The 27,130-nt window shown below is 42.5% G+C and overlaps 1 protein-coding gene across 1 annotated transcript; it reads left to right on the forward strand.

The window, feature by feature from the left end:
* Positions 1-2,480: 2,480 nt before the first annotated feature.
* Positions 2,481-25,896, forward strand: LOC129811579 (sodium-dependent lysophosphatidylcholine symporter 1-B-like). The gene is made up of 14 exons (XM_055863005.1): positions 2,481-2,854; positions 5,001-5,129; positions 5,844-5,968; positions 9,899-10,022; positions 10,173-10,251; positions 10,346-10,515; positions 10,627-10,717; positions 11,036-11,154; positions 11,337-11,420; positions 12,218-12,301; positions 12,406-12,518; positions 12,651-12,794; positions 24,536-24,712; positions 25,043-25,896. Exons 1-14 carry the CDS (start codon positions 2,765-2,767, stop codon positions 25,095-25,097), a joined length of 1,584 nt encoding a protein of 527 aa, XP_055718980.1. The 5' UTR covers positions 2,481-2,764; the 3' UTR covers positions 25,098-25,896.
* The last annotated feature ends 1,234 nt before the right edge of the window (positions 25,897-27,130 follow it).

The following is a 27,130-nucleotide window of genomic DNA, read 5'->3' on the forward strand; positions in this document are numbered from 1 at the left end:
GGTGTAGCAGGGATCGGACCAAGACGCAGCGTAGTTAGTGTTCATCATGTTTAATAACGACAAAACCGTGAACACTACAAAATACAAAATAACAAATGTGGCAAAACCGAAACAGTCTTATCTGGTGCATAGAACACAAAGACAGAAGACAACCACCCACAAAACCCAACACAAAACAGGCTACCTAAATATGGTTCCCAATCAGAGACAATGACTAACACCTGCCTCTGATTGAGAACCATATCAGGCCAAACACAGAAATAGAAAAACATAGAAATACAAACATAGACTGCCCACCCCAACTCACACCCTGACCATACTAAATAAAGACAAAACAAAGGAACTAAAGGTCAGAAAGTGACACACATAAACTGAATTTAGGTGAACTATTAGAATTTTAGCAACCAGGAATCACAAAGTGATTTCTACATAATGCATCTTTAAGCTAGATAACATGCTGGCAAAATGTTCTGATTAATACTAATAAATGAGCCAAATAGACAAGATGATCATGAGCAGCACTCACCTCAATTTAGCTAACATTTCCACAGCCTCATTGTAGCCTAACCAATATCCAAATGGAGGTTCAGTGAAAAGAATAATCTGACATTGATTGATTTATCATATGGTAGCGAAATAGTTGATCACACGTGGGTAGGCTATTGCTTCGAACGTATTAGGCTATAACGATTGGATGACTTAGGGAGTTTCAGTAAACAACAATTTCATGCCCTCAATTGCATTATCATTATTTAACTAGGCAAGTCAGTTAAGAAGAAATTCTAACTTACAATGACAGCCTACCCCGGCGGGCCAATTGTGCACCGCTCTATAGGATTCCCAATCACAGCCAGATGTCATGAGGCCTGGATTCAAACCAGATATTGCAGTGACTCCTCTTACACTGACATGCAGTGTCTTAGACCACTGCCCCACTCATTAGCCTACTTTATTACAATCACTTCATCATAGGAGTGATATTTATTCCCACAGTAATTCTTTATGGATCCATCCAGTTGTGCTTAAGAAAACACTGCATGTGGTGAGCTATGCGAAGAGATGGGTGAAGTGACATGCCTCCAAAGTTTAGAACTGCCAGGAGAACAGTAGTAACAGGTGCTGCGGAGCAATCATCAAGAGCTTATGAGCGTAGTGAGTGCCAATGCCACCTCAGCATTACAGCTACATTTCATATTTGGCAGAACTTTTCCGCAATCATGACTAGGTCGGTTGGCGGAAATGAAAGTAGAGGCTTTGTTGCTGGCAATACCTTTAATATATAAAGAAAAGTCAGCAAAAAGTTGTCGGGATGCCAAAGTTGTCTGGAAAAAGTATTGGGTTGGAAGGTGTAGCCTACTAAAGACCTAGTCATGATTTCTGCATTTTCACAGGCCCTGTAACTAAAATCCAGGTATTGGGTCTGTGTGAATGGCTTTTTTGTAGGTAAATTCATTAACACTTCGTTTGTTTAACACGTCCTTAATTTGAACAGCAAACAGCCCCCATGGTTTAACAACACCGCCCACCCATCCCTATAGAGCCACGCAGTGGTGTCATAATACCCATACAACATTGCAGTCAAACAGGGAAATGGTTCCAATCGTTTTTCCAACACTCATTTTTCCCATAGAGGATTTTAGGAACACTTCAAATAAGGGCTGTGGGTCGTGCAGGCTTACCCTGGCGTGAAGTTTGACAACTATGTAAATCTCTCTTGGACAAGGTGACTTTTATCAATATATTCGGCTCTATTTACTCTCAGATTTGAAAATGCAAATTAGCATCAAAGTAGACATGATGCAAAACTACAAATCCCTGCAAGCTCCTGCATGCCATCTCTGGCTGACACATTTGCTTACAGGTATTGAGTCAATTTAAAACTTGCACAAGACAGTTTACAGAATTGTCAATTTAAGGAAATGTAGCCGATTTATTTATTACTACATTTAGCTAACATTAGATAGTTAATCCAGAGATTTTTACCTTTGCCTTGATTCGCCAGTCTCGTCCAGAGCATCATGGCATTTGTTCTTTATGAATGCCACATTAGCAGCTAATTAGCATTTCATTTTTTGTGGGTAAAACAGGCAAATATATTAATAAAAGTCAGCTTGTCCTAGAGTGATTTACAGGGTTATCAAATAGTCACACCAGGGCAATCCTACACAAAACACAGCCTTTATTTGAAGTGTTCCTAAAATACCCTATGCTATAGAGGAAACTAAATAGTGGGAAAATGAGTGGGACCATTTCCCTGTTTGACCGCTTGGTTTTATATAAAAGGTAGCCTATACCTGCAAATAAGTGGTCAATTAAGTCTATTTGAAAGGGGGGTCATCTAAATATTTCCTTACATTTGTTTTACAGGTAACATATCACATCTTCTGTTTTGAATGGGGTATGTTTCATGAAGATTATCAAGCAACATATGCTCCTCGCCTGATTGGTTAAAGTCAGCAGTGGCCGCATCACATTTTCATGAAATTGAGCAGTGAACTTTTAAAACTCGCTCTGCTAGCAGCGGTCTTGCCGCCCATGTTCCCAGAGCTCAAACGGCTACTTGTTCCCACAATCCTCCGCACATTTCACGCGTGCAATCATTGAAAATGAATGTATCAAACGTCAAACCAAGGACACCAGCGTACCAAATTGAGTGTGGAACTCAGAGCTCAAACGGCTACTTAAGGTACTCGCGCGGTTTCAAGGTTCAGTGAGGAGAATAGAAACATCAAAGGCTTTTAAAATTGTATCGATTTTAAACGATATGGCAAAAGGAGAGGGTGCGGAGCAATATGCCGCGGCAAGTCTATTACCAACAAAACCAATAAGTCAAGATGGAATCAAAATTGCCAAGGTAAGTACGATAATTTTAGGGCTATTTATTTGTAGCATAATAAATTGTCTTTATTTAGACTATAGATATCAGCAAATTATTATTTGACCAGCAATCTATTAATTTGCATCACATTGAGGGATATGGGTAGTCTATTGTAGGCGTTATTATAATGGAGTTTTCAACGCACACAAATTCACTAAAATATTTTAACAATGAAACGGTATACAATTGAGGCGGGTTTGATATAGCTACGCTATTAACAGCGAAACTAACGGTTTTCCCAATCAGACCGCTGTCCTAATTGGCAGAAAGGCATGCGATGCCATTATAGGCTATTGCAATTACTTATATTTCAGTCCCGTTTCAAGCCCCAAATAGCCTTCATGGGATAGACATTAACAATGAGTGGCTTATAATGGTCTACCTGTGGCTAAACCATATATTACATGATTGGACATCATCACACCAAATATTCTCGAGCTTCATCGATGGGGCTTGATTTTCACCACCGTAGACCAGCTGTCTTGGTGCAGCTGTTCAGAGAAAAAAACTTTACCGGTTTTAAAGGGACATGCATTCATTAAACCTGTATTTTAGCTAGAAATAGGATTTTGTCTGAAGAATAATGATTCCAATGTCGGCTGATGTAGACAAACTGTCATATCCCTCCATGTGGCTCAGTTGGTAGAGCATAGCGTTTGCAACGCCAGCGTTGTGGATTCGGTTCCCACGGGGACCTGTACGAGAATGTAAGCACTCACTACTGTAAATCTCTATGGGTAAAGCGTCTGCTAAATTACCTAAAATAAAAAAACAGAGACACAATGCATATAATAAGAACCAAATAAGTCTGTTTTACTGATGTTCACTGACATGACGTCAGTAATATACTGTATGTCTCTATGGGGCTAACTGATGTGCTGTCATACAAACAAGATGTCTGGATTTCCTTGTACCAGGTTTATTCCCAGGGTTTCTTTGTGGCCATAGTGCAGGACTTGCTTCTTCAGGTTTAACCTCCTGGTCAGTCCCAGGTCTGCCTGAGGAGCTCAAAGGCTATTCACCCTTCATTCTGCATTTCAGGGAGGTGCCATGTGTGTTACCTCAACACCATTTTAGATGTGTCAGTGTTATATCGTATTTTCCATACATTTTGTCCTACACATGATGTCTTTAGGCCACATTCTTGAAGGCAATATGGGACATAATTCCTGTTCTATGGGGGTATATTTCACCAGGGAAAGTACCATGAAGAGGTCAGAGAAGCATGTAAAAGCAGGTGTCTGCTCTCAATACTGACAGAACGCATGGTGTCAGACTTGCTAGATGCTCTTTACATTGATTGGCTGTTGGACTGGGTGTATTTACTCATTGACCAGCAGGATGTGTTTGTGATGGGAAGGATTGGGGGGGGGGGGGGGGGGGGGGGGGGGGGGGGGGGGGGGGTTTGGGGGGGGGGGGGGGGTTGCACTCCTGATTGTCTGCTGACTGTTGGTGGCCTCAGCTCAGGCCACTGATGGAGATCTCGGAATGCCTGATCATCCCATAGCCAGAGCCAATCGCTGCCTCCGGCACCAGGGAGAGTTGTACAGTGGCTGAACTACAGTGACCTCCCAGTCTCACACCACTTTCTAAACTCGTAGTGGCCCAGACTGCATAGTCAGAGGGATTTGGTACTAATCGGACATTCAGTGGTGGGGTGAGGAGCGTTGGCCAATCTTGGGCTCACAATGAGACATGCTGTTTTACAAGCCGCTGTTGGGCCAGAAGTCTCTGAAATAAACCGGACACTCAAAGGGCCAAGTGGGTGAGATTGGCCAGATGTGTATTTACCTCGACTGAGCAATCGAGACCCAGTTCAATGATCAAATCCACTTCCTGTACAGTTAGATCCTGCACAGAGAAATTCTACATGATCAAAGAAGTGATGCTCATATACCCAAGTGATGCCTGCAACATTTTGTCAGTTTTTAATACAAAGGCCGAGTTGGATATAGACCTACAAAGATCCTGTATCACAACAGCTAAACGGTGCATCATTAGCAACCCATAAAAATCCAATGCTTTCACAATATTCAGATTTTCTTTTTAAATCTGTTTAGTCTATAACAAAACATTGTGTACTATTGTCATACTATGTGCGTCTTCTCTCCCTATTTTCCAGCGGAGGGACAACAATGGCCATCTGTCAATGTGCAGTAAGTTGTGCTATGCCATCGGAGGGGCTCCCTACCAGATCACAGGAAGCGCGTTGGGCTTCTTTCTCCAGATCTACCTGCTGGATGTGGCCCAGGTGAGTGAGATGGGATTCAGATGGAACCAATGACATCACAAAGTCACCATCCGACCAACTCCTTGAATGCCATACTCCTTGAAATTTGCAGTTGTCTAAACATGCTTAAAACATACTTTGTTTTACCCTTAAGTGTGTGTACTTTACTGTATTTATACTTGAAAAGCTTCTCAACAGGAAAAGTTCAGAAGTCACTGGAAGATGACTTTAAGGGCAATGCCAAAGATCTGGTATCATTTTAACAGACTTTGGCATGACTCATCTAGTGAAGTAAATTGATTCTGACTCCCACTGCTTTGCTTTGTCACTCAATTAGCAAGTGATAGACTGTACACTGTGCTCACTGTAGTGCTCTCACTGAATACAACTCATTCAACCAGTGAGCTAATGAGCTCATTGGAATGGACTTAAACACCACATTGTTCAGATGGTAATGTTGCCAATGTGGCCTGGCCATGTATCATTTCTTAACATGACCATGGCAACTTTTCAAATATTGTCTTAGTCATCTTGTTGCTAAGATGCAATCCAACTGAGTTATGCCTCTGTTTTATTTCTGTTTCAATAGCCACTCTTTGTTCTGTTAGGAGAGGTGATGGCTGATGTCTGTGATTGTAGTGGTCTGACAGACAATGACTCAAATTATTTATATTCTACCCCCCCCCCCCCCCACACACACCTTATTTATCTCCCTTTATCTTTGTCTCTCCATAGCTGGACCCATTATATGCCTCTATCATCTTGTTTGTGGGCCGGGCCTGGGATGCAGTGACGGACCCAACGGTGGGCTTCCTGGTTAGTCGGAGCAGATGGACCAGGTGTGGCCGGATGATGCCCTGGTAGGTGCCTCTGCCTCGGTCACCCAGCGAACATATTACAGTAGGCAGGAATGAAAGAGGAGAGGAAAATAGAACAAAAGCAAAACCTCTCGTCACGACCAGAGGGAAAACAGTAGTTGTAATTGAAATATGGGCGGTAATCGTGACAACGACGCTGAGGTGGAACAGTTTGAATAGAGAGATCCGGCTGTCACTGAATCGCAGTGATATGCCTAATTTGCTCTCTATTTTACATCAGTCGCTATCAACTTTATTACTCTATCTTTATCTGCTGTTGGCCATTGTCCGTCTTAGGTTGTTGTAGCTTTTACCTTCTCATCTGGGTGCAAACCAGGACAGACTGGAACAAGGCTGTCTTATTTAGCTCCAGAGGACCTCATTTAGTTCTGGAATGCCCAGGTGCTTTTCACTTTGTTGTTCTGTGCTGGCACTGGAAGTTTCCACCAAAGGCTCTGAGTACTTTGAAGCCTGTGCCCATAGAAATTGATTTATAATTCTTTGCTTGTGCCCCAGATGCCTTAAGCGAGACTAAGCCTAGTGGTGGGTGACATACAGTACCAGTCAAAAGTTTGGACACACCTACTCATTCAAGGGTTTTTCTTTATTTTTACTATTTTCTACATTGTAGAATAATAATGAGACATCAAAACTATGAAATAGCACATATGGAATCATGTAGTAACCAAAAGGGTGTTCAACAAATCAAAATATATTTGATCTTTTAGATTCTTCAACCGTCTTGAAGGAGTTCCCACAGATGCTGAGCACTTGTTGGCTGCTTTTCTTTCACTCTGCGGTCCAACTCATCCCAAACCATCTCAATTGGGTTGAGGTTGGGTGATTGTGGAGGCCAGGTCATCTAATGCAGCACTCCATCACTCTCCTTCTTGGTCAAATAGCCCTTACACAGCCTGGAGGTGTGTTGGGTCATTGTCCTTTTGTAAAACAAATGATAGTCTCACTAAGCACAAACCAGATGGGATGGCGTATCGCTGCAGAATGCTGTGGTAGCCATGCTGGTTAAGTGTGCCTTGAATTCTAAATATATCACCGACAGTGTCACCAGCAAAGCACCCCCACACCATCACACCTACTCCTCCATGCTTCATGGTGGGAACCACACATGCAGAGATCATCCGTTCACCTATTCTGCTTGTCACAAAGACACGGCGGTTAGAACTAAAAATCTAAAATTTGGACTCATCAGACCAAGGGACAGATTTCCACCGGTCTAATGTCCATTGCTCGTGTTTCTTGGCCCAAGCAAGTCTCTTCTTCTTATTGGTGTCCTTTAGTAGTAGTTTTTTTTCAGCAATTTGACCAAGAAGACCTGATTCACGCAGTCTCCTCTGAACAATTGATTTTGAGATGTGTCTGTTACTTGAACTCTGAAGCATTTATTTGGGCTGCAATTTCTGAGGCTGGTAACTCTAATGAACTTATCGTCTGCAGCAGAGGTCATTCTGGGTCTTTCCTGTGGCGGTCCTCATTAGAACCTGTTTCATCATAGCGCTGGATGGTTTTAGCGACTGCACTTGAAGAAACTTTCAAAGTTCTTGAAATATTCCACATTGACTGACCTTCATCTCTTAAAGTAATGATGGGCTGTCGTTTCCCTTTGCTTATTTGAGCTGTTCTTGCCATAATATGGACTTGGTCTTTTACCAAATAGGGCTGTCTTCTGTATACCACCCCTACCTTGTCACAACACAACTGATTGTCTCAAACGCATTAAGATGGAAAGCAATTCCACAAATTGACTTTTAAGAAGGCCCACCTGTTAATTTCACATACTTTGATACAAGGAGATATTGACCTTTTGTGGTTGCAATTAATATTTGGCATAATACTGTGACTTGCTAGGAATGGCATCGATAAAGGAGGTTTATTCATGGTGGTAACAACTGGATTTACTTGATATCTTAAGACCCTGGGCATGTGACGTACAATAGGCTGCCTGGTGTGCCTGAGCTGCAAGTGTAGAGGGAGAAAACCGGCTTCACCCTCTCCTATTGGTCCAGCCCTCAACACACCACTCGATTTAGGCCAATGGGGGTGTATGTGTGTGTGAGATGGCAGTTGGGGAGCGGGCTGGCTGATTCAGAGAGAGGTTACCGCAGGTCAAGTAGAGGGGAGATTATTGGCTGAATGTCAATGAGGTCATTGTTAGGAGGTTTCTGGTCTGTGTAAACCATCACAAATCCCCCAGCGAATTCTTATCAGTGCCTGAACACAGACAAGGAGATGCATCACTTAACTAAACCTTGACTAAAGCTATTTTCCCTTCTGAATGCCCCTGCCTTTTTAATTAGAGCTATTAGTGGAATATGTTTTTTCCCAGAATTGTATTCCCGAGTCATAAACAGCCTGTGGAATTCTAGACCTCTCTAGAATGTGAATATTGATGTCATACACAGTGAAAATAGACAGCCTTCCTTTTACTTCCATGTAGCTGCCTGCCAGACAGACGGATAGCTGAGTAATTAATTTATCAGATTGGATGTCACAAAAATAACATAAAAAGGATCATTGTTGTAATAGAGAAAACACAGTGTTCTCTCAATGGACTCTGATAAGTACTTTAATAGTCTCTCTCTCCCTGAAGTATTAGGAGCTTGATAAGTCAATGTTGACCTAACTTGAAGAAGCACAGTAATGTTTCTCACAGACAGGTGGTGATCAAGTCTGTTTGCCAAATAAAACCTTGAGCCTTTTCCTCTTGTCCCGCCTACGTCGTTGTGTAGCTAGGGCATCACCTCAAGGTAATTGGTGTGGGGCTGCTGTCGTGCTCTTGCTGTGAGCTTTGTATATTCAACCATAGTGACAGTGTACAAAACACAGACAATCTAGGAGATATCTGACCTCTATTTCCAGTCAGATCAGCCTATTGACTCTTATTAACCCCATTCAGTCAGCCCATGTACGCGAAGGAAGCAGACAGAGGGTGCTTATATGGGGCTTCCCCAGTTCAGTGAATGTTGGCTACAGAGGATTGCCACTCCCATTGACTGGCCATGCGTGAGTGGGGTCGACATGTGTCGTGTAACATAAACAAACACGCATTTTCAGTTCAATGAGATGATAGTCCCCCTGGGGACTGTAGGCTCAAACACCGAGGACTGATGGAAAGAAACACGACTTATTAGAAAGAGATTGTTGTTCAGTATTAATGTTGTAGTAATTAAAACACTTGGCAGATGAGCATGTAATGTTAGTGACTGCTGTTCTCAACTGTTTATTTTGCTGAGACCAGTGAGGGGCTGAGACGAACACCCACTGCACTGCTGGCATAGAAATGTCTTAGTCAGTAGATACTTGTCTCTAAAATACCATTCCATCAATGCCCCCAACGTCTATTTTTTTAGTTGACTTGTCTTCTGGAAACCCAGTAGTGGATTCATAGTTCTCTATGGTTATTCTGCTACTCTAGCTGGAATGGATTGGTCTGCTGGTCAGGTGTATTGTGTGATTGTGGCTGTAGAGTGGGGTGAGGCAGGGTCAGTATGGCGCCACCATAAGTACAGCCCACCACAGTCTCCCAGCTGGCACAGTGAACGGCCACTCTGAGCCCATTCTCCACACACAGCCCCAAATAACGGATGATTAAGGGATTATTCACAAATACCTGCTTTCAATGGAGAGAGCATCTCAACCCTGTGCAGATGATGTAAGTTAGTGACCCAAACTCGGCTACCACTACTGCCATCGCTACCAAGTGTCACTAATTTACGTCATCTGGCAGGGACTCATGGAAATCATCATTGTGAGAAGAAATATTCACTTCTTCAATACTGTAGTAAATTGTGTTTGTATAATATTTCACTATAATTTTCCAGTCACAGAGATGAAATAGACCTACTCAAACACCCACACATTTTAAATGCTCATCCATCATTACATTGTATTGATACTCTCCTGTTTTTCCCTCAGGATCCTCATCTCTACTCCGTTTGCAGTGCTCACCTACTTTCTGATCTGGTATGTCCCTCCGGTGGAGCAGGGGAAGGTCCTGTGGTACCTGGTCTTCTACTGCCTCTTCCAGTCTCTGCAGACGGTCAGTCTCGCCTCTACACAGTCTCTTGTTTTATTGATAAGAAGGGACACATGTTACAATACATTGTTACTCAATCCCTATTGATTGTTACTGTAATGTGGTTTCATGGTTATTGTGCCAGCAATGCTGATGTTTTTTTTCTGTGTGCAGTGTTTCCATGTGCCGTACTCAGCGCTCACCATGTTCATCAGCATGGACCAGAAAGAGAGGGACTCTGCCACTGCCTACCGTATGTCAACCTGGACATCTTTACGGTTATGTAGCGTAATGTCAGGTCTTCATTCTGCTCTTTCTCACTCTCCCCATCCCACTCTCTTGTTCAGGTATGACAGTGGAGGTGCTGGGAACAGTGGTTGGCACAGCAATCCAGGGGCAGATTGTGGGCGGGGCGATCGCCCCCTGTCTCCCAGGTGACCTGGATGTCCTTGACAACGGTAACTCCACACTGCTGGGGTCAGACTTCAACATCACCCACATCTCCCTGGATGAAACGGTGAGGGTGGAACCCTAGGGATGTCATGTTGTATAACATGGCATAACACTGTTATAGTAACGTTAGAAGTGGAATGTGCCCCTACCCCTGCTCCTCCTGTCCCCCTAACAGAAACAAGCCTACCTCATCGCCTCAGCAGTCATCTGTACCATGTACGTTCTCTGTGCTGCAGTCCTGTTCCTGGGTGTCAGAGAGCAGGAAGGTGGGAATTGATTAACTGATTTTATTTTACATTTTTTCTCTTATCAGAATATCTTTACAATGACGTACTTCAAACATTGTTTTTTCTCATATTTGGAGTATGAAAGATTTCTGTTATCCACAGGCAAACTTTTCCACTTTCTCTCAACCCGCAAATGTTCCAATAATTATTTTGTTATAAGTAACTAGGAGAGGGTCATATTTTGGCAGTCTCTAAATGCCATGGATGAGGGATAAGAAAGAATATCAGATAAGTCTTCAGCTGATGTTTGGCACAGTGCACCTAATCAGTTAGATTTAATCGCCATCTTTGTTTTAGAGTGTGGGCGTCTGAAGACAGAACCCATGTCGTTCTTTGAGGGCGTGAGGATGGTGATGGGATATGGGCCGTATGTCAAACTGGTCATGGGATTCCTCTTCACCTCGCTGGCTTTCATGGTGAGTCACACTCATAGATGGGCTACAGTTAAACACACACATAAACAAACAAACAAACAAACAATTCTTTATGACTAGCTATAGGGTGTGTAACCTTGGTGTTTAGTTTTCTGTATGTATATTAGACCTACTTCCTGTTCATTCAGTGTTTGAGGTGTATTGTATTGTTCTCTTCCTGGCAGCTCCTGGAGGGGAACTTTGCCCTGTTCATCACCTACACCCTGGGCTTTAGAAATGACTTCCAGAACATTCTGCTGGTCATTATGGTGAGTGTAGTCTATTATTCTGAGAAAATCCCCCCCCCCCCCCACCCACTAAAGGCATAACACACATTCTGTACATAAAGACTGAAAGGTCACCTTGTGGGGGGGTAGAGTAATGTCTATGTGTCCATGGTGTTTTCGGAACCGTTTTTGTTTTTCCTTCACGCAAGGAGACGTGTTGCCATGGGGATGAAAGGGCACATTTTTGGGGTTAGAGGTGTTGTTGTTGTGGCCCCTGGGAACCTGTCCCCCTCTCACACACTCCATCGGCGAGAGAAAGGAGCACAGAGGGGCCTTTGTTGCCCAGGCGATCTGTCAGCACCACCATGGGAACCCTCGCTTTTCTATTCTGCACAGTCGCCTCTATCTGACTGAGTAGGATCTAGAGCTGCCCTGGCCTGGCTACTGGAGCAGGAGATGTCACCAGATCTGTTTGTGTTTTAGCCAAACCCTCAAACTGCCATACATGCAAGGCTAGGTCCTTAGATGCTGCTGGTTTTGGTCAGCACTGATGAATTGTTTGATATTTCCCATAGTGCTAGTTGCTCAGCCACTCGCTAATCCTTGTGTGATCATTTGACACACCGGTTGACCACACCTCTATAAGAGTTCAAGGGTCATGTACCCCCAGCAGGGTTAAATAAAGGGCACATTGTCCTTCTCCCATGATCTTTTAGCCCATCGGTCAGTCTGACCTATTCTGTTCCCACATTGTATCCCACAAGTATTTCTATTCATTTTTATGGAAATTGTTTAAAAGTTAGATATCTTAATGCTCTTCTTTGGTGTTTTATTTCTAGCTCTCTGGGACTTTGTCCATTCCATTCTGGCAGTGGTTCCTGATCCGATTCGGGAAGAAGACTGCCGTCTACATTGGCATCACGGTGAGCAGTGTGTGTTGGTGTGGAGTTTCATCTCAAAGGTGTTGTGTTATGGAACTCTCTCTCATGCCTCATTTCATGTCTATCCTATGCGTCTCTCTCTGCAGTGGGCAGTGCCATTCATGATCCTGATCGTCTGCATAGAAAGCAGTCTCATTGTGGCCTATGTGGTCTCTGTGGCTGCAGGAGTCAGTGTGGCTGCAGCTTTCCTCCTACCTTGGTAAGCAGACTACTGAATGTACCTCAGCACACCCACCTATAGATTATCTATCTCCAGTGTCTCTTTATTTATATCCAGTCTGTGGTGCGGCTTGCCTTTTGGTATCCATTCACATCTTTCCCTGTTTCTCAGGTCAATGCTTCCAGATGTGGTGGATGATTTCAAAGTGAAGAATCCAGACTCTAGTGGCCATGAGGCCATTTTCTACTCCTTCTATGTTTTCTTCACCAAGTTTGCCTCAGGAATCTCCCTCGGCATCTCGACCCTCAGTCTAGAGTGAGTTTGTTTTTCTCTCTTGCAGGTATTGTACATGATAAACTGATGTTGTAAAAACTTAGCATGTTGACAATTTAATGAGCTTAGTTTGAAATCGAACTGTATGTTGCAGTTCCTAAAAGTTTATTGAAACACACTACATCACCAAAAGTATGTGGACACCTTCTCCTCGAACTTCTCATTCCAAAATTATGGGCATTTAAAAAAATATACTACATACACCTCAGCCAAATACATTTAAACTCCGTTTCACAATTCCTGACGTTTAATCCTAGTAAAAATTCCCTGTCTTAGGTCAGTTAGGATTCCCACTTTGTTTTAAGAATGTGAAATGTCAGAATAATAGTAGAGAATTAGTTATTTCAGCTTTTATTTCTTTCATCACATTCCCAGTGGGTCAGAAGTTGACATACACTCAATTAGTATTTGGTAGCACTGCCTTTAAATTGTTTAACTTGTGTCAAACGTTTTAGGTAGCCTTCCACAAGCTTCCAACAATAAGTTGGGTGAATGCTGGCCCATTCCTCCTGACAGAGCTTGTGTAACTGAGTCAGGTTTGTAGGCCTCCTTGCTCGCACACACTTTTTCAGTCCTGACCACAAATGTTCTATAGGCTTGAGGTCAGGGCTTTGTGATGGCCACTCCAATACCTTGACTTTGTTGTCCTTAAGCCATTTTGCCACAACTTTGGAAGTATGCTTGGGATCATTGTCCATTTGGAAGACCCATTTGCGACCAAGCTTTAACTTCCCGACTGATGTCTTGAAATGTTGCTTCAATATATCCACATAATTTTCCTGCCTCATAATACCATCTATTTTGTGAAGTGCACCAGTCCCTCCTGCAGCAAAGCACCCCCACAACATGATGCTGCCACCCCTGTGCTTCACAGTTGGGATGATGTTCTTCGGCTTGCAAGCCTCCCCCTTTATCCTCCAAACATAACGATGGTCATTATGGCCAAACAGTTCTATTTTTGTTCCATCAGACCAGAGGACATTTCTCCAAAAAGTTTGAGTTTTGTCCCCATGTGCAGTTGCAAACTGTAGTCTTCCTTGCTGAACGGCCTTTCAGGTTATGTCGATATAGGACCCAAGGATGAACCAGACTTGTGGAGGTCCCTTTTCTGAGGTCTTGGATGACTTCTATTGATTTTCCCATGATGTCAAGAAAAGAGGCACTGAGTTTGAAGGTAGGCCTTGAAATACATCCACAGGAACATCTCCAATTGACTCAAATTATGTCAATTAGCCTATTAGAGGCTTCTAAAGCTATGATATAATTTTCTGGAATTTTCCAAACTGTTTAAAGGCACAGTCAGCTTTGTGTATGTAAACTTCTGACCCACTGGAATTGTGATAGATTATTACACTGTGTCTGTAAACAATTGTTGGAAAGATTACTTGTGTCATGCACAAAGTAGATATTCTAACCGACTTGCCAAAACTATAGTTTGTTTACATGAAATGTGTGGAGTGGTTGAAAAATGAGTTTTAATGACTCCAACCAAGTGTATGTAAACTTCTGACTTCAACTGTATCTTTCAACTATGCAGTGATGTTTAACGTACAATTTGAATCTATCTAATCAAATAGAATCCACAGATTGCAAGTTGAAGATAAATCCTTTTACAAAGAGTATTAGAATAGTAATAATTGACTTACCTGTAGTCTCTCCAGATCTCCTAACAGTACTATTTCTAGGGTCAATTTTAGATCAATGTTATGCATTTTCAACCATTCCTGAACCTGAGACCAGAAACAGGCTACCTGAGTGCAATACCAAAATAAATGGTCTATTGATTTTGTATCCTCACAACAAAATCTGTTTCGACGATTTTATGCCCCAAATATTCAACATGTCGGTGGAAAGAATTCTATATAATAATTTTAGCTGAAAAGGTATATTTTCCTATTTATGCTACTTTTATTCCCCTGCAAGTTTTGATCCGTTACATTGGGCAGACAGACCAGTTCCCTACCTCCTCCCGCTGCCACCTGCTCACTTCATTTTTGTGGTAATGCTGTAATCAATTGGTTGTACTCTTGGATTGAGCAGACCTTCCCATACAATTCTGATAACGCCATGAAATACACAACTCTACCATTCCAATTTACAATTTAATTTCAGAACAAAATACCCTTTTCAAAAATCTTTCCCATAAATACAGCTATTTTTATCAACCAGCACATTTGAGTTCAGCCATAATATTTGTTCTATCTTTTCAGGGGGATGAAATTGAAATTGTAGCCAGCTGTGCAATGCTTGTATGAAAAAGAGAGACACTTTGAAAAAAAGTATAATTTTCAATTAATCGAAAATGAGACATGGCAATCTGCACTAAGACAAAGAGGCCATTTTTAAACAATGGATGAGCTTTTCTTAGTAGTCAACTTGAGAACCATTTAGGTTTCAAGTAACTTTGAAATAAGTTAAACTTTTAGAGCGGTTTAGTGCTTTTATATTTAATAATCTCAATCCACCCAATTCATTATATAGATAGGCACGCTTTACAGTGGGGCAAAAAAGTATTTAGTCAGCCACCAATTGTGCAAGTTTTCCCACTTAAAAAGATGAGGCCTGTAATTTTCATCATAGGTACACTTCAACTATGACAGACAAAATGAGAAAAATTCTAGAAAATCACATTGTAGGATTTTTTATGAATTTATTTGCAAATTATGGTGGAAAATAAGTATTTGGTCAATAACAAAAGTTTCTCAATACTTTTATATACCCTTTGTTGGCAATGACAGAGGTCAAACGTTTTCTGTAAGTCTTCACAAGGTTTTCACACACTGTTGCTGGTATTTTGGCCCATTCCTCCATGCAGATCTCCTCTAGAGCAGTGATGTTTTGGGGCTGTTGCTGGGCAACACGGACTTTCAACTCCCTCCAAAGATTTTCTATGGGGTTGAGATCTGGAGACTGGCTAGGCCACTACAGGACCTTAAAATACTTCTTACGAAGCCACTCCTTCGTTGCCCGGGCGGTGTGTTTGGGAACATTGTCATGCTGAAAGACCCAGCCACGTTTCATCTTCAATGCCCTTGCTGATGGAAGGAGGTTTTCACTTTAAATCTCACGATACATGGCCCCATTCATTCTTTCCTTTACACGGATCAGTCGTCCTGGTCCCTTTGCAGAAAAACAGCCCCAAAGCATGATGTTTCCACCCCCATGCTTCACAGTAGGTATGGTGTTCTTTGGATGCAACTCAGCATTCTTTGTCCTCCAAACAAGACGTGTTGAGTTTTTACCAAAAAGTTCTATTTTGGTTTCATCTGACCATATGACATTCTCCCAATATTCTTCTGGATCATCCAAATGCTCTCTAGCAAACTTCAGACGGGCCTGGACATGTACTGGCTTAAGCAGGGGGACACGTCTGGCACTGCAGGATTTGAGTCCCTGGCGGTGTATTGTGTTACTGATGGTAGGCTTTGTTACTTTGGTCCCAGCTCTCTGCAGGTCATTCACTAGGTCCCCCCGTGTGGTTCTGGGATTTTTGCTCGTGATCATTTTGACCCCACGGGGTGAGATCTTGCGTGGAGCCCCGGATCGAGGGAGATTATCAGTGGTCTTGTATGTCTTCCATTTCCTAATAATTGCTCCCACAGTTGATTTCTTCAAACCAAGCTGCTTACCTATTGCAGATTCAGGCTTCCCAGCCTGGTGCAGGTCTACAATTATGTTTCTGGTGTCCTTTGACAGCTCTTTGGTCTTGGCCATAGTGGAGTTTGGAGTGTGACTGTTTGAGGTTGTGGACAGGTGTCTTTTATACTGATAACAAGTTCAAACAGGTGCCATTAATACAGGTAACGAGTGGAGGACAGAGGAGCCTCTTAAAGAAGAAGTTACAGGTCTGTGAGAGCCAGAAATCTTGCTTGTTTGTAGGTGACCAAATACATAATTTGCAAATAAATTCATTAAAAATCCTACAATGTGATTTTCTGGATTTTTTTTCTCATTTTGTCTCATAGTTGAAGTGTACCTATGATGAAAAAAAGATGAGAGGCCTGTAATTAAGTGGGAGAACTTGCACAATTGGTGGCTGACTAAATACTTTTTTGCCCCACTGTATTTTGTCTGGTTTAGCATCCCAGATAAAGCAAAATATTTTTTGCTCATATGATTTGAATAACTAATCATCAGGAGTAGGCAGCGCCATAAGTAAGTGAGTAAACTGAGATATGACTAAGGAGTTAATCGGGGCAATTTTTCCATATAAAGACAGGTATTTACTTCTCCATGGTTGCAGGATCTTGTCTATTTTTACAAGTTTTCTATTGAAATTCATTGTGGAGAGCTCATATCTTTTGTGATATGAATACCAAGTATGTCTACTTCACCGTCAGCCCATTCTTTAGGTAAACTGCAGGGTAATAAAAAAGTTGTATTTTTAAAAGATCCAATATGTAATATTGTACACTTATCATAATTAGGTTTTCGTCCAGAAAAGTTATCTAGGTCTTCAATGAGACATTACAGGGATCTAGCTTGCAGACTTAATAAAACATTTTTGTTATTGCCATACATGAACACCTTTGTTTTTAAGTCTTGGATTTCTAATCCTCTAATGTTGATATTGGATCTGATTTTAATAGCTAGCATTTCAATGGCCATAACGAATAGATATGGTGACAGCGGACACCGTTGTTTAACTCCTCTTGACAATTCAAAACTCTGAGAAGTTGTCACGCCCTGACCTTAGAGAGCCTTTTTTATGTCTATTTGGTTTGGTCAGGGTGTGATTTGGGGTGGGAATTCTATATGTTGATTTTGTATTACTATGTTTTGGCCGGGTATGGTTCTCAATCAGGGACAGCTGTCTATCGTTGTCTCTGATTGGGAACCAAACCATACCATACAATATGTTTTATTCCCTTGCCTGTGAGCCAATGCCACAGATGTTAGAACATTGAGCCAAGATATGTGTGTAGTAAATCTGAGTAAGTTGATGTGTATGATATTGGATGTGATTTAGTGAGAGTGTGTACGATGTCTGTATAAGAGTAAGACTATAATGTGTGATGTCCAAATAAATAACCCTGCCAATTTGCATGGTTGAATGTCTGTGTGTAACATGTAGTGTGTATAGCCTTATATTCATGATGATAATTGTAATCCATATTGTATCACCATCATAGTTGAATCATAATTACCTTTTAACATAATTGAAAAACACCTCCCAGCATTTCCATAGCAATTGACATTTCACATGATCATGAGAGAGACCTTGCATTACTATAGAGACGGCTTCACTACAGTACAAATGTATCCCGTACAATATGTTATTACCCATTCTGATATCTCCCCCTTGCTTGTTGTAAATACAGTATATCACAAAAGTGAGTACACCCCTCACATTTTTGTAAATATTTGAGTATATCTTTTCATGTGACAACACTGAAGAAATGACACTTTGTTATACAAGCTGTACACTCACTACTTTACATTGTAGCAAAGTATCATTTCTTCAGTGTTGTCACATGAAAAGATATACTCAAATATTTACAAAAATGTGAGGGGTGTACTCACTTTTGTTGCCAGAGGTTTAGACATTAATGGCTGTGTATTGAGTTATTGAGGGGACAGCAAATTAACACTTATACAAGCTGTACACTCACTACTTTACATTGTAGCAGTGTTAATTTGCTGTCCCCTCAAAATAACTCACACAGCCATTAATGTCTAAACCGCTGGCAACAAAAGTGAGTACACCCCTAAGTGAAAATGTCCAAATTGGGCCCAAAGTGTCAAGATTTTGTGTGGCCACCATCATTTTCCAGCACTGCCTTAACCCTCTTGGGCATGAAGTTCACCAGCGCTTCACAGGTTGCCACTGGAGTCCTCTTCCACTCCTCCATGACGACATCACGGAGCTGGTGGATGTTAGAGACCTTGCACTCCTCCATCTTCCATTTGAGGATGCCCCACAGATGCTCAATAGGGTTTAGGTCTGGAGACATGCTTGGCCAGTCCCTCAGCTTCTTTAGCAAGGCAGTGGTCGTCTTGGAGGTGTGTTTGGGGTCGTTATGATGTTGGAATACTGCCCTGCGGCCCAGTCTCCGAAGGGAGGGGATCATGCTCTGCTTCAGTATGTCACAGTACATGTTGGCATTCATGGTTCCCTCAAAGAACTGTAGCTCCCCAGTGCCGGCAGCACTCATGCAGCCCCAGACCATGACACTCCCACCACCATGCTTGACTGTAGGCAAGACACACTTGTCTTAGTACTTCTCACCTGGTTGCCGCCACACAGCTTAACACCATCTGAACCAAATAAGTTTATCTTGGTCTCATCAGACCACAGGACATGGTTCCAGTAATCCATGTCCTTAGTCTGCTTGTCTTCAGCAAACTGTTTGCGGGCTTTCTTGTGCATCATCTTTAGAAGAGGCTTCCTTCTGGGACGACAGCCATGCAGACCAATTTGATGCAGTATACGGCGTATGGTCTGAGCACTGACAGGCTAACCCCCCACCCCTTCAACCTCTGCAGCAATGCTGGTAGCACTCGTACGTCTACTTCCCAAAGACAACCTCTGGATATGACGCTGAGCACGTGCGCTCAAATTCTTTGGTCGACCATGGCGAGGCCTGTTCTGAGTGGAACCTGTCCAGTTAAACCGCTGTATGGTCTTGGCCACGGTGCTGCAGCTCAGTTTCAGGGTCATGGCAATCTTCTTATAGCCCAGCCCATCTTTATGTAGAGCAACAATTATTTTTTTCAGATCCTCAGAGTTCTTTGCCATGAGGTGCCATGTTGAACTTCCAGTGACCAGTCAGTATAAGGGAGTGTGAGAGCGATGACACCAAATTTAACACACCTGCTCCCCATTCACACCTGAGACCTTGTAACACTAACGAGTCACATGACACCGGGGAGGGAAAATGGCTAATTGGGCCCAATTTGGACATTTTCACTTAGGGGTGTACTCACTTTTGTTGCCAGCGGTTTAAACATTAATGGCTGTGTGTTGAGTTATTTTGAGGGTACAGCAAATTTACACTGTTATACAAGCTGTACACTCACTACTTTACATTGTAGCAAAGTGTCATTTCTTCAGTGTTGTCACATGAAAATATATTTACAAAAATGTGAGGGGTGTACTCACTTTTGTGATATACTGTATATGTATGTGTGTATGTTGTGTATGTATGTATGTATATAAGAGAAAAACATATTAAATTATAGAACAGTTCTCGACAATAGAGAGGGAGAGAAGAAAGCGGGATCAAGTGTGTAAGTGAACATGTAATTGAGTACGTGTGTGTTAATATCCACTTCATTGTGTTTAGATATTTTTACAGTTCCCATACTTTCTTTTTTTCGTAACCTGAAATCCCTGTAGAATTTAGTACAGCTATGGTGTTATGGAGCTGTCTCAGAATAGCTGTCCCTCTATAAAGAGTTTGTCCACAATGAGAAAGGCACCCGTACCCCTCTCCTTCTGTTGCCTCTGTACAGGATACAGTCTCTTGCGACGTTTGTTTATCTCCCGGGGGATATTAGTCATTGAGACCGAATTTGGTCCCTTTGAGCTCCCTTCACCTGCTTTTGATCAGTTCCTTTTGTTGGTAGTGTTCAAATTTTGTGATGATCGGTCAGGGACCCTTGGTCTTGTCGCTCCAAGTCTGTTTACACAGTGGAAAGCCACCTTGTTTAGTCTCTAGAGGAAGTTAAGGCGGATTGCATGAATTCTCTGATCACACCCTCTGGATTATTGGATGCGTCCTCAGGAATCCCAGAAAATATTAGATTTTCATGCATGCTATGACTTTTTTCACTCTGTTTTCCCTGAGTAGACAATCCATGTTGAAATCGTGGATTTTTACCTTGACTGTGAGTGCCTTGGTTTCTCCTTGGAGCATGATCATTTCATTCTGGTTAAACTCCAAACTCCCCCTCAGGCCTGCTACCTCCTCACACAACTTTTCCAGTGTTGCATGGATTCCAGCCAGAGCACTAGCCTCTACTTCAACAGTAAATCGTCCGTGTCTGGTTTGAGTTCTTTTGAGGTAGTCGGCTCTTTCCATGATGGAGTATGTTGTTCCTCCATAGCGTTAAGCTGTTGGTACTTCTCGATTTCCCTCCGGATCTCCTTAGTATCCAGATTGGCTCTTTAATGCAACCAGTTGTTTTTCCAAAATGTTTAACAATGCGTCTTTACGCATCTGTAGTACAGCCACCTAGCACTTGTTTGGTTAGCGGTGTTTCCTAGCTGTTAAAAGCTAAACATGTTGCGGAATCTACGCAAAAACAAGTTTGGTATTCTTATTTAATTAATAGCGGTTTTGTTATAATCAAAAATAACAAACTGGGTGTTTTACAGCATACGGTGTCCAGCTGCCCCTCTCTCTAATATGGAGTTGGCCCCCCCCTTTGCTGCCACAACAGCCTCCACTCTTCTGGGAAGGCTTTCCACTAGATGTTGGAACATTGCTGAGGGGACTTGCTTCCATTCAGCCACAAGAGCATAAGTGAGGTCAGGCACTGATGTTGGGCGATTAGGCCTGGCTTGCAGTCGGCGTTCCAATTCATCTCAAAAGTATTTGATGGGTCAGGGCTCTGTGCAGGCAAGTCAAGTTTTTCCACACCGATCTCGACAAACCATTTCTGTATGGACCTCGCTTTGCACACGGGGGCATTGTCATGCTGAAACATGAAAGAGCCTTCCCCAAACTGTTGCCACAAAGTTCGAAGCACAGAATTGTCTAGAATGTCATTGTATGCGGTAGCGTTAAGATTTCCCTTCACTGGAACTAAGGGGCCTAGCCCCGAACCAGCACCAGACCATTATTCCTCCTCCACCAAACTTTACAGTTAGTACAGCATTCGGGCAGGGAGCATTCTCCTGGCATCTGCCAAACCCAGATTCGGCCGCGGACTGCCAAATGGTGAAGATGGCGCCAACGGATTGGGCTGCTGTGCTTCTAGCTCTTAGGAAACTTTGCAGTATTTTGTTTTTTTAATGTGTTATTTCTTACATTATTAGCCCAGGAAATGTTGTGTTATTACAGCCGGGAAGAACTTTTGGATATTAGAGCAGCAGTAACTCACCAGCATTACAACTAGGAATACAAGTTTTCTGAAATCGGATCCTTTTCCGATATCGGTTCCAAAACAAAGCTGTCGCGAAAGAGTTACTCGGAGTGGACTTATCGTACGACTCAGGAGGCACGCACACCACCCACCGCTTCAGAGTATATTACTCGCTAATGTTCAGTCTCTGGATAATAAAGTTAACGAGCTCAGGGCAAGGATTTCCTTCCATAGAGACATCAGGGATTGTAACATACTCTGTTATACGGAAACATGGCACTCTCGGGATATACTGTCTGAGTCCGGTCAGCCAGCTGGGTTCTCATTTCATCACGCAGACAAGAATAAATATCTCTCTGGGAAGAATTAGGGCGAGGGTGTATGTTTCATGATTAACTACTCACGGTGTAATTGTAACAACATACAGGAACGCAAGTCCATTTGTTCACCCGACGTAGAATACCTCACAATCAAATGCCGACCGTATTATCTTCGGTTATAGTCACAGCCGTGTATATTCCCCCTCAAGCCAATACCACAACGGCCCTCAAGGAACTTTACTGGGTTTTATGCAAACTGGAAAATGCATATCCTGAGGTCGCATTTATTATACCTGGAGATTTTAACAAAGCAAATTTGAGGAAAACATTACCGAAGTTCTATCAACACATTGACTGTAGTACTCGTGCTGCTAAAACACTTGACCACTGCTACTCCAACTTTTGGGATGCCTACAAGGCCCTCCCCTGCATTCCCTTCGGGAAATCTGATCACAACCTCATTTTGCTCCTCCTGTGCTAAGGACTATTCAACGCTGGTCTGACCAATCGGAATCCACACTTCAAGATAGTTTTGATCACGTGGACTGGGATATGTTCTGGGTAGCCTCCGAGAACAACAGAGGAATACACTGATACAGTGACTGAGTTTATCAGGAAGTGTATAGAAGATGTTGTATCCACTGTGACTATTAAAACCTACCCTAACCAGAAACCGTGGATAGATGGCAGCATTCACGCAAAACTGAAAGCGGCAAGGTGACTGGGAATATGGCTGAATACAAACAGTGTAGTTATTCCTCTGTAAGGCAATCAAACAGGCAAAAGGTCAGTATAGAGACAAAATGGAGATGCAATTCAACGGCTCAGACACGAGACGTATGTGGCAAGGTCTGCAGACAATCACGGACTACAAAGGGAAAACCAGCCACGGACACTGACGTGCTTCCGGACAAGCTAAACACCTTCACCCGCTTTGAGGATAATACAGTGCCACTGACGTGGCCCGCTACCAAGGACTGTGGGCTCTCCTTCTCCGTGGCCAGCATGAATAAGACATTTAAGCATGTTAACCCTCGCAAGGCTGCTGGCCCAGAGGGTGGTGCAGTCTGCCCAACGCATCACTGGGGGCAAACAACTACCTGCCCTCCAGGGCACCTACAGCACCCGATGTCACAAAGGCCAAAAATATAATCAAGGACAACAACCACCTGAGCTACTGCCTGTTCACCCCGCAGAAGGCGAGGTCAGTACAGGTGCATTAAAGCTGGGACAGAGAGACTAGAAAAACAGCTTCTATCTCAAGCCATCGGATTGTTAAATCGCCATCACTAGCACATTAGAGACTGCTGCCCCATATACATAGACTTGAAATCACTGGCCACTTTAATAATTGGAACACTAGTCACATTAATAATGTTTACATATTTTGCATTACTCATCTCATATGTATATACTGTATTCTATCCTACTGTATCTTAGTCTATGCCGCTCTGACATTGCTCGTCCAAACATTTATGTATTCTTAATTCCATTCCTTTACTTTAGATTGTGTGTATTGTTAGGTATTACTGCACTGTTGGAGCTACATCCACAATAACATCTGCTAAACACGTGTATGTGACAAATGAAATTTGATTTGAAGTGTGATTCATCACTCCAGAGAACCCGTTTCCACTGCTCAAGAGTCTAATGGCGGCGCGCTTTACACCACTCCAGACAACGCTTGGCATTGTGCATGGTGATCTTAGGCTTGTGTGCGGCTGTTCGGACATGGAAACCCATTTCATGAAGCTCCCGACGAACAGTTCTTGTGCTGACGTTGCTTCCAGAGGCTGGTTGGAACTCTGTAGTGAGTGTTGCAACTGAGGACAGGCGATTTGTACGCGCTTCAGCACTCGGCGGTCTGTGAGCTTGTGTGGCCTACCACTTCGTGCCTGAGCCGTTGTTGATCCTAGATGTTTCCGCTTCACAATAACAGCACTTACAGTTGATCGGGGCAGCTCTAGCAGGGCAGAAATTTGACAAACTGTCTTGTTGGAAAGGTGGCATGACCTTTCCATGTTGAAAGTCACTGAGCTCTTCAGTAAGGCCATTCTACTGCCAATGTTTGTCTATGGGGATTGTATGGCTGTGTCCTCGATTTTATACACCAGTCAGCGAAGGGTGTGGCTGAAATAGCCGAATCCAATAATTTGAAGGGGTGTGCATATACATTTGTGTGTATTTTTTATGAAAGGGCCTAAATTCTACTGTATGATAACTGCGTTTTTAAAGATGACCTAGCTTAATTTTCTCGATTCACCAGCGCTGTCATGTGGTGAACAATAACACAATCCACATTCATAATCAAACCAAACTGCACATTTTTTATGTCATTTTTATTTTCTTCTCTCCCTGGAAATGTTTTTGCAGCTTTGCCGGCTATGTGACCAGAGGCTGCTCACAACCCGACGCAGTGAATTTAACCCTGAAGGTGCTGGTCTCTCCTGCTCCTGTTGTTCTGATATTCCTGGGGCTGTTTATATTCAAGACCTACCCAATCGACGAGGAGAGGAGGCAAGGCAACCAGAAACTACTGCAGGAGATGCGGTGAGTTAGACCAAACACACACACACGATTAGGGCTGATTGAGGCTATCTAAGCCAGACACTCATTGTAATAGAACAGGGTTCATGCAGGACCCAAGCTATTTCCTCCTAAATTAAGTAACCGAGTGCACTGGGGAGCTAAGAGATCCAGTGACCAATCTCTTCACAGGGGGACACTAAACTTAGTTCCGTTCTGGCATCTTTCTGTATACTTCAGCTAAATGCAAAGGACACACTTTAATCCTTAGCCACTCTGCAATGAATAAGGACCCTCTTGAACAAGCTAAGTCCTTTGTTTCTAACGCTTGGCTGTGTTCCCATTCTGAAACAGGGAGAATGATCATGATTCCGAGACAGAGTCCACAGAGCTTGGGAGCGTTGTATAGGAGCCCCGGGAGAGAAGGGCGAGCAACCAAAAGGCCACCGCTGTCCCGCGTGTTTGCATTGGCAGGCTGGAGTGATGAGGTCACTGGGGAGGCTGGACAGAGTTTGTGAGTGTTGGGTTTAGCTGGACTAACGGAGGAGAAAGCACAGACCACACTACTGCTACATGAACACAATGGCCCTAGTCTCCACAGGTTACAGAGACCCCTAGTGGACATGCTGAGTCATCGCTCTCTGTAGAGTACCTACTGTACTGTACTATGTATGTGATTTGTGGTACTGGTTTATCTGTTTTTGTTTGTTTACATGAGAAACATTAGTTGGGTAAATGCATGATTAACAATCCCAATCAAATTCAAGATTTCTTTGAGATGTTTGTCTACGTGAACCAAGGATATTAGGTCAAAGGGTGGGAAAGCTTTCTCTGCACTAAAACAAGACTTTCCAATCAGCAAGATGGTCCTCATAGAGGGAAGCATTAATTTTTGGGGGGCATATCAGTAACTGCACTGGATTTATATGGTTATTTGCAACAATAAAAAATTATTTCAAGAGGATAGTACTCCTCTTTAGGGATATGGAGAGCACATAACTGTTACAATCTTATTCACTGGAATTATATTTGTGTCTCATGGGGAAAAGAAAAGGAACCTTGTAAAAAAAACTAACCTTAATGAACTCATTAACATTGCCAATAATGTGTCTGGATTTCAGACTTACTATAGCTAGGCTAGCTGAATTCCACCTTATAATTGCTGGCTTAACAGCGCGGCTTGTAGAGTTGTACTTTGTAAACCTTGTTGTCGCAATGAGATTTTCTGTACAAGTTTTAACTCAATTCTATTTGGTCAAAGTTGTTTCTCCCCCATGATACTAAGACTTTCCTTAAAAAGCAGTCTTTCTTGGTGAGTCCAAAGGCTAATGGGGAGACTAACAACTTATCTCACGCCTAACTTAATGTTTGATGCCTTCAACTGTATGTACATCTTAGAGGCCATCTTGGCCCAAAGCACAGAATCTGCACTAACTATTTAAAACTAGTTATGTTTCGATGAAAGCACACAGTACTAATTTGGTAATAATCATGGCAGATAATCAAATTCTATATACACTCGTCTGAATATGGATGTGTACATTTTGTGTGTGCACATAGTATATGACTAAACCCCCACACACACGTTGTATGATCATCAGAATGATTAGTTGACTGTCAACACATGATAGGCTTAATTTGTTTCCCATATTATTTAGAAGTCTTTTCTAAAGATAATGTGTCAGTTGAGGCTGTGTCCTGATTTTATGCTGTGTGCAATGTGACCAACAATCAGTTTTTTAATGTCTGTACTCTTGTATGAATCTTTTTGATCAGACCAAAGCCAAGAATTCTATTTATCAGACAAATCAAAATTCAAAACTCAAATGTTTTTTTACTCTTGAATGTCACAAGTACTGTAATATTGAACAACCTTGACAAATCCTAAGCAGTATCTGGATATCTAAAAACATTATTTTCTTTGGGTGGGACACTAAACTAAGCCTACAATGGGTACATACCCTCTTAGATGTAAAATGCCCTATTTAGGTGACCTGCGTGGTTCTGGGACATTTTCGCTTGTAAATTGATCTGTTGACACCGTAGATCGAAATTACTTGCATTGTTGAGCGATGGCCCTTGTTCCCAGGGACACAGTAGCCTGTGCAACATAGGATGTCAAATCTGAAACCACTAGAAGCTGGGATGTCCCTCCTACCATTTCATTTGCTCTTCTGAGTGTCTAACTCCTGCCCGAACCCTACATCACAGCCACTGACAAAGCACATACCTGCCATCCTTACATCGTAGCGCAGCAGGAGACAGTGGTTTCATCACTATTGCACATTCAGAGATCGATTTATAGCCATTCATCTAAAATAATTCATAGATTTTAAACCAGTACACTGTCATAGATGGACAAGATTAATATGAGATGAAAGGTGCTTTCCTAATGAGTTCAGGAAGTCAAGCTAGAGCTCTGTGTGATCACAGCTGTGGGGG

Source organism: Salvelinus fontinalis, chromosome 15 (genome assembly GCF_029448725.1).
Source record: "Salvelinus fontinalis isolate EN_2023a chromosome 15, ASM2944872v1, whole genome shotgun sequence".
NCBI classification, from domain to species: Eukaryota; Metazoa; Chordata; class Actinopteri; order Salmoniformes; family Salmonidae; genus Salvelinus; species Salvelinus fontinalis.